The 8,443-nt window shown below is 37.4% G+C and overlaps 1 protein-coding gene across 4 annotated transcripts in view; it reads left to right on the top strand.

Annotated features, from left to right (window-relative positions):
• Positions 1–8,443, top strand: part of LOC106528403 (guanine nucleotide-binding protein G(I)/G(S)/G(O) subunit gamma-7) — a 22,091-nt gene extending 13,648 nt beyond the window's left edge. For 3 of the 4 annotated variants that reach the window (XM_014023559.1, XM_014023560.1, XM_014023561.1), the window contains exons 3-4: positions 3,769–3,884; positions 5,132–8,443. In XM_014023559.1, coding sequence (XP_013879013.1) covers positions 3,804–3,884; positions 5,132–5,257 — 207 coding nt within the window. In that variant the 5' untranslated portion in view covers positions 3,769–3,803 and the 3' untranslated portion in view covers positions 5,258–8,443. Of the gene's footprint in view, positions 1–806; positions 1,085–3,768; positions 3,885–5,131 lie in introns of those variants that run through there. The other variant, XM_014023562.1, reaches the window with a different exon arrangement.

Raw genomic sequence — 8,443 nt, 5'->3', positions numbered from 1 at the left:
TATTTTTGCAAAAATATGTTATTTGTTGGATCTAAGTTGGAAAAATAAATATGAAAGTCAATTAAATTATAAAACATGAGGTAAAGCTCTCCTTTTTTTACTTTAAAAGGCACATTTTTTATTGTATTTATTCATTTAGCTGTCTGTGTATATATACTTTAAATAAAATTCTCCTTTTTGAATTATATTGGTGCACTTTAAGTGTATTTATTTACTAGTCAATTTATATATTTCCGCTTTTATTTTTAATTACCGGTATGTCAGTTTTGATCCTCCGTACTGCAGAAGCCTGATAATCACCCTTTCATTCAAACCAGGTGTGTTTGAGCAGAGAAAAAAGTAAAACATGCAGGGCTGCGGCCCTCGAAGACCAGGGTTGCCCACCCCTGCTACAGAGCATCTCTCCCCCAAAGCATTGTTGTGAAGATTTTGAAGTGTGTGTGTCACAAACGATAGGAGGTTCCTAAAGAGACTAATTTCAAAGTGCTGAGACTATGATGCCAAGTCAAATATATTTTTGATATACTGTTTTCATAACAACTAAAGTTAACATGGTAATTTGATTTTGGTATAGAATTAAACTGGAAAATGCATATATAATATCCCCCACATTTAAGCTTACTCCTAACCACAAGGCTTGTCAAACTAAAAAAAGGTCACTTATTTGCTAAAACTAACAGGTGGTTCTTGAGAGATTCTTTACCCTGCTTGTTTTGTTGTTTGGTTTGTTGATTATTTTCAGGCTGTTAATGCTGATAGTTTCAGGGAAATAAAAAAAACTGACAAATGACATTTGCAGAATTTGTGTTCTAATATCCCTAGAAGTAACGATGAGTCATGAAGGAGTTACCATGGTAAATAAAACTATATTGTGTACAAACTCCGCCCCCTCGGCAGGCTGCTTATTATGGAGAGAAACTGGGCAAACAGGCATGTCACCTGTCAACTGGCTGACAGATAAAGCTCCATGAAGACTTTTGTTCAAGTCGAACTAAAGATAAGAAACTAAACTACTGAGTTTTTGGCTCAAGGGTAAAGGAAGAAGCTGCTGTTAGCTCAGAGAGACTCGAACCTGCAGCCTGTGGTGAGTTTAAACATACGTATTTGTTTAGTAAGTTGAAACAATGCTTTCATGGTTTAATAAGTGACTTTACAAACATTAGTTAAATAAAACAGAGCCTGATACTGCTAATGCAGGTTAGCTCTGAGCAGCAGGTAAGCTAACTGATATGATCAAAAACAGAGAGCATCATTAACTGAATATTATTGATTTTCAGGATCTAGTAGGCAGCACCTGTTTTGAAAAAAATCAATGTATGTGATCAGAATTTTTGCTGAAAACTGAAAAACTATCAGGCAACAAACAAATAAACAAAACCCTCAATAGCCAGAATCAACCATTTTGTAGTTTCCTGCACACAGCGTTGTGTGACACAAACGGAGGTTTACTGATATAAAAACAGAGTTGTAAAGTAAGTAAGTACAAATACTTTGTTACTGTACTTACGTAGAATTTTTGGGTATCTGTACTTTACTTGAGTATTTATTTTTCAGGGTACTTTTTACATTTTCATGCAATTATCTGTACTTTCTACTTATTACATTTTTTTAAATGCCAGAAGTAGAAAGTCGTTACTTTTATTTCATTTTGCTTGTTTTCATTCCAGATTGTTRTTGTAAAAAAATACATACTATCCATATAAAGTGTGCCTCCTATACAGAGTGAATTTAATTATGATTGAATGAGAAGTRTATGTCCTGATGCATCTCAGTAATCCAGGTAGAAAACATCAAACAGAAAAAAATAAGTAGGTCCTCTGGATGGGTTCTTCTTCAGTGAAACGTTTCATCTCTCCTCGAAGAGACTTCTTCAGTCTGATGAGTTTCAGGTGAACTCAGCGTTATAAGCACTAACTGTGTTTCCATCAAGGTTTTTTAATGTGCATTTTGAAGTATCGCATCAGAAAAGGTGGATGGAAACGGCATGATTCGAAAAAACTTCCTCTAATTCGCATAAAGTTTGAAACGCTCGCTTGAGGTGGTTTATTTTTTTCGAAAAAGAGTGAATGTGGAAAAGAAGAAATGAATTATGAATGAATGATGAATGAATGAATTATATTATTGCATTTGGCCACAGCCCTCAAATAGATTTTCATTTTGGAGAAAAGGTTTGGGCAGCCTTGATATATGTATATAAACTGAAACAACTAGACTAGAGCGTCCTAAATTTACCATAAATTAATTCTCTTAATATGATCATTAAATTTAGATAAGACTAATTATATGATATTTAGCAATAGAAAGAAAACTGATGATGTTCCACTTAGCGTTGATGGTGTCGAGATCTGTAGAGTCAGTGAGGTCAAGTTTCTGGGTGCCATCATTGATGAGAAGCTGACATGGAGACCTCACATAAATCAATTAAGAACAAAAATAGCCAAATCCATTGCAGTATTATACAAAGTAAATGACTTATTCAATGATAAAGCACTGTTTATGTTGTACAATGTAATAATTGTTCCACACTTAATTTATTGTRTTGATGTTTGGGGAAAAGCATTTAAAACAACAACAAATCCTGTTTTTGTTTGTTTTGTTTGTTTTTTTACAGAAAAGAGCTATAAGTATTATTACCAGAAAACATTACATTCACCCATCAAATTCATTGTTCCATCAGTTGAAGTTATTGAAATTCTCTGATTTTGTTGATTATAGTATATTATCAGTCATAGAGTCCATAAAAACACACTACCTTCAAACATCCAATTACACTTCATTAAAAAAAGTGAGTTGTTGTAATCTGAAGGGGATAGAAATGTTTGTCAAACCTAAAGTTAGAACCAGTTTGAGGGAACAGAGTACTTCAGTCCAGGGACTTAAATTATTGAATAATCTGGAAGATGATGTTAAAAATGCCAGATCAATATGTGTATTTAAAGGCACAGTGTGCAGGATGTTATCAATTCTTTTAGCCGAAAGTGAGATAATCACTAATGAAAATTATATAAAAAACATGTCTAATCATTGCAGACAAAAACCTTGTTTTATTATTTTTACCTTATAAAAAGCTGTTTATATCTCCATGGCCGCGGGTCGCCCTACAGGCAGCCGCCATCTTGCACCGCCATCTTGTCTACRAAGGCTCATGAAGGACAAACTGCGGTGGCGGCGTCAAAAACAGTTTTAGTTGTAATACTATAAATGTAATATTTGTTGTCTGTCATTGTAGCTGGGATAATTTTACTTATTAAAGCWCATAATCTTACCACTTGAAACATCACTAGCCCTGAAGCTGCTGGTAGACATCGCGGTTGGAATTATCAAAGGTTTTTGACACCTGAGAGACACCGTAGCAACTCCTTTGTGTTTGGAAGCGGGGGGTGGGGGTGGGGGGAGGACCAGGGAGGATGATTCAACCACTCAACCACTAGATGTCGCTGAAAACAACAAATCCTACACACTGTGCCTTTAAGAAAATAATAACGGTTAATTTGTTGGAGAAATATGTATGTGTATAATGTATGAATTGTTGCTCAAGAAGGAATTAAAGCTTTATTGTTTTATAATTTTTTGTACATTTTAGTTGAATTTATGTTGTTTTGTTTTAAAATGAGTAAACTTTATAAATAAATAAAAAATAAAATAAATAAATAATCAAACTTAAAATTAATATTTTTGATTTGCATCATATTTCTGTGTTTTATTCACTGTGTTTTGGGTAGCTTTTTGTTTATTTATTTTTTTATTCTGTTGTTTTTATCCCTGCAGTTTTCACTTGTGTTGGTCTATTCTGATGGATCAAAATGTCCACTACTAATAATATTGCCCAGGCCAGGAAACTGGTGGAACAGCTGAGGATCGAGGCAGGAATTGAACGYATTAAGGTAAAACTAAAGGTTGACATTATTCAACCAGATTGAACTGAGCTCCTCTTATACCCTTTTATTAACCACCATCAAAGATAAGAGGCAGTTTACCTGTGTGTGTCTTTGTGTTAGGGGTGTCCTGATATCAGTTTTTCTCAAACCGAGTACGAGTGCAAAGTTTGGGTACCCGCTGATACAGAGTACTTACTGAACACATTCAGTAAAGAATAATAGTATCGATACTGGTATTGGTATCAGACCCCAGTATCAGGGACGAGTATGAGTGTGTGTAAAAACATGGTATTGGGGCTCCACTAGGTTGTTTGTCTGTTGTGTTAGCAAATTATCTGATGAACTGGTTTCATTTTAATGAAACATCTGAACAAAGTTCATCTAGAACTGATAGGTTTTAAGGTCAAGCTAATTCATAGACAGATATCACAGCTAATTAACATTTGCATTTTTAATTCAAAATGTGTTCATTAAAAATAATATGGATGGTACCACTGGTCCAGCAGTTTGAAGTGCTGCTCAAACACCGCCTGCAACTGCAAGTTTGATGTCTTAGGAAAGCGTTAGCAGCAATGAGATTATACCTCATTGGTTAGCAGCATTGCAGCCCCTGTCTCAGAATGATGATGTCATAACAAGAGCCACGCACCAACGGCAAAAACTTTTCCATTTCAAAATACTTGAATGTAAACTTCAACATTTAACCACAATATAAAAGATTTAGCTTTTACATTTTGATTTACACATTTAGATTTGATTTACTTACTCATTTTTTATTCTTTTAATTTAACACTTAGTAAATATTTGTAAAATGTAAGACCAGATAAATAATATTAAAATGCAAGTGGGGCATTTTTCACTAGGATTGTACACTCAGAAAGTCATCTAAATAATGAAAACATGTTAATGACATTTTTGAACATTTTATTTTACACTTGGCGGTACATACAGCAGCAGCTGAGAGTCACCTTCAACACATACTTTAGGAGCTAACAGACCTTGCATGCGACTGTGCATAATATATTTTACAAGGATGAAAGACTAAAACGTATCCGTTCTCATTATAAAGTTTTCTCTGTTGGAAACCGTGGCATAAAAGGTCTTAGTTTTAGTTTTCTTGTTATTGTTTCTGTTGAATTTTATGTTCTCTGCTTGCTTTCCTGTTCAATTCAGTTTTTATTTAATACTTGCTCTGTTATTTGTTAACACCCCCTCCACTCCATCATTTCTCACACGCTTCTGTTTACTGTCAGGTTTCCAAAGCGGCAGCCGAGCTGATGAGTTACTGTGAGCAGCACGCTCGGAGCGACCCGCTGCTGGTCGGGGTGCCCACCTCCGAAAACCCTTTCAAAGACAAGAAGCCCTGCATCATCCTATAGCTGTGTGTCGCTCTTTAAGCCCTCAAACATACACACACACATACACAAACACACACACTCGCACTCAGAGACAAACACTTGCCATCAAAACTGATTCAGTCACTATGTCAGACACCTGAAGCAACACACAGAAACACACACACACTCCCAAAAATAGCCACTCTGGAACAGTGCCATACCCCAAGCCACAGCTAGGGGGCAGGCATCTTGTCCTCACAGCGGCTGAGTTCATTTAATCACAGAATATGGGGTCAAGGTGCTTTGGAATCATTTACATACACTGGGCAAATCACTGATTTGCATGTTAACACTCAGCAGGAGAGCAGTTTCTTTTCTGTCTCCATCCATGAGACGAGGTGTCGGGTAAACAGCTGTGGCAGAGTCAGGCAGTGGGACGATGCATGTGGGCAACAGCAGTAGGCGCATATTCGTGACCTGGTGTCGCGTTAAAAGCTCAACAAATGCTTGTTTCTGAATCCGTGGGAGCCTTCCAAAATAAGAACRGTCCGAGAGCTCTGCAGCATGCTCCCACCCACGTCTGCAACAACAGACCCTCTCAGCCCGYGGCCTCAACATGGCTGCCTGCAGCCTTTTGGCCGAGCCTCCTCCAGCTGCACAAAAAGCCGTCTCTAGATGCTGATTTGCCGTCGCTAGCATTGCTGCAGGCCGCGAGAGCTGCTTGCGGTTCGGTTCTAAATCTTAGCTGACCTCATATTTGCAACTATAGGAGGGACACRGAGAACATCTCGACAAAGAACTCAAGCCGTTTACTGCTTCTTTTGTTTTTTTTTTCTTTAAACAAATACTTGTTTGTGAACTCAGTGTATGTTTAGGTATGTTTTGGAGCATTACTTAACAGAAAGTTGATACTGTACATTTTTTAATCATTTTATTCTGACATATAGTGGGTGTGACCTCTGACTGATCTCTTTTTTTCATGTTCATGCTAATGAAACTACAGACGATCCAGTGATAAGTCAGGGGTCTCACCTGAGCAGAAGTTTCTACTGTGCATCAAACCTCCCTGTGCTTTACAACGAGAGAGTGAGGCCACAGTTCAACCGTGTCAGAAATATCTGCAGAGGCTGCAAGACTGAGAGGAGATGATAAGAAAAATAGAAATCAAAGGCTTTCTTTTCCCATGTTCTTCACTTCAATTCGATCCGTTTATTTGTCCGTTTCTGTAAAATGAGGAAACAAATTTCTGCATCCTGCAAAACAGCAAGTTTGTTATCGTGACTAATAATTGAGGTTATCAATCAAATATTGAAACTAGAAGCATTTAAAGGTCCCGGACTCAAATATGAGCGCTCAGTTTGTCGCGGTCAGGGATGGGATCGGTACGAGCTTGCAGCCCCTCTTCTGTGTCCTCCTCTCTTCCACAACACTCCTCTTCTCTGACAAACCAAACTTGATTGTAAAAAAAGGAAAAAAATTTAAAATGAAGGGGTGGGTTTAAAAAGGGTGAAGAGAAACAAACTAAGTGTATAAACTTTCTTTCAGATGTGCAGAAGTGATAAGTTGAAGAGTAGCTGTTTTTTGACTTTATTTTTTATGTTTCTCTTCTTTCTATGAAGTCCATGGAGCCCGGTCAGTGGAGTGTTATTACCCTGTACAGTGTTTGTAAGATACAAAACCTGAACACAGATGCCCCCCCCTCCTCCCCTCCTCGTGAATGTTGGACTTTTTTAGCACTACTTCTTCTGTTTCGTCAGTCGGGATCACGTCTGTCTTCTTCTTGTCCTTCTCTTTTGGTCATTGAGGTTTTAGGGGCGTGGGATGGTGGAGGTTGGTTTTAGAGCTCAAAGAAAAGGCGGTGATTGCAGTTAAACGGTGGCAGAAACACTGCAGGGTTTGAGACGTGTCTTACTGAGGGTTTATCAACAGCAGACCTCATTCAACTACTAAAATTACAACCTCCTGATCCGCCCTTTAACACCGGAGCTGCCATTTATTTTATTTTATTTTTAGTGGCTTGTTGTGAGCAACTTGAACACCACACACATAGCATACACCTCCAGTTTCTCCTGAAGGTGYTTTCAGACTTGAGGACCTCGGAGAAAGATGTCATGGAGTCCCGGTTTTAATGAATATTGGGAGTTCTGGGTTGTGTCTGAAAATGATCCTTGCATCGGTGCAACAATACATCAGTCCATATTGGTAYATCAAATAAATGGTTAATGATTCACTTACATTGAGACAAAATGAAAGCATTGATCTTATTAGGCCCTATGTGGATCAAATTTATGCCGACCTATTGTGTTAGATGGGAGGATGAGATTGTATCATRTCGATTGCAGACTYGTGAATTGATTTGAATAGAAATCATAYCATATAGACTTKGTGATATCAAGAAACGTATCAACATTCAAACAAATCAGTAATATAATGTGACACCTCTTGTTCCTTGTGGAATTATACTGAGAAATTTGGGAAATATTCCAGATTGGTAATTTTCTGTAGGAATTTTGAGAATTTATGGGAATTACCAGAGCATCGTATTATGCATCCATTCAGTGTTTAACCCACATGTGCTTTTTGGGTTGTGTGTGTGTGGGTGGGGGGTGGGGGGTGCACAGGTTACATGTACAAATGACGACCATTCACTTTCTCACTCACACCTAAGAACAATTTAAAGTCACCTAACCTGGAGAAAACACACATTTGCACAAGGAGAGCATGCAAATCGTTTCATATCCAAATAGTTTTGGACATAGGCAGATAGTGAGTTTGACCCAAAGTGTATAAAGAAAATATAAAACACATTTTACCCTCCTGCTGTGCTTGGGTCAAAATAACACAGGAGGACTGAGTTTTAAAACTGATCCTTGTGAGTCGTTTTGCCCCAAGAAGCAGCAGGAGACTTAATGATGTCACTGATGACATAACGGTGTCACAACCACACTTTTACAGAACAATAAGTTTTGATCATTTTTACAGTTCTCTTTTGTTTTTTTCTTCTTGTTGTCATCTAATTCATGTAACTCTGAACAAAAATATTCATGTTTTGTTTGTTTTCCATGTTACTTTTCCATCTGTCCACAATGTCGTACCTGTCATTGCATGGTAGAGCAATGAAAGCTGTTAAAAATACATGTTCCCAATCTATATTTAAAGTTAAAGGGGCAATATTATGTGTTTCCCATTGCCCATTTCGGTGCGGGGGGCATGATGCAGTTTACTTGG

The sequence above is a fragment of the Austrofundulus limnaeus genome, unplaced genomic scaffold (assembly GCF_001266775.1).
Source record: "Austrofundulus limnaeus strain Quisiro unplaced genomic scaffold, Austrofundulus_limnaeus-1.0 Scaffold376, whole genome shotgun sequence".
NCBI classification, from domain to species: domain Eukaryota; kingdom Metazoa; phylum Chordata; class Actinopteri; order Cyprinodontiformes; family Rivulidae; genus Austrofundulus; species Austrofundulus limnaeus.
The sequence above is the reverse complement of the archived record's forward strand: the minus strand, read 5'-3'. Positions and strand labels throughout refer to the sequence as shown.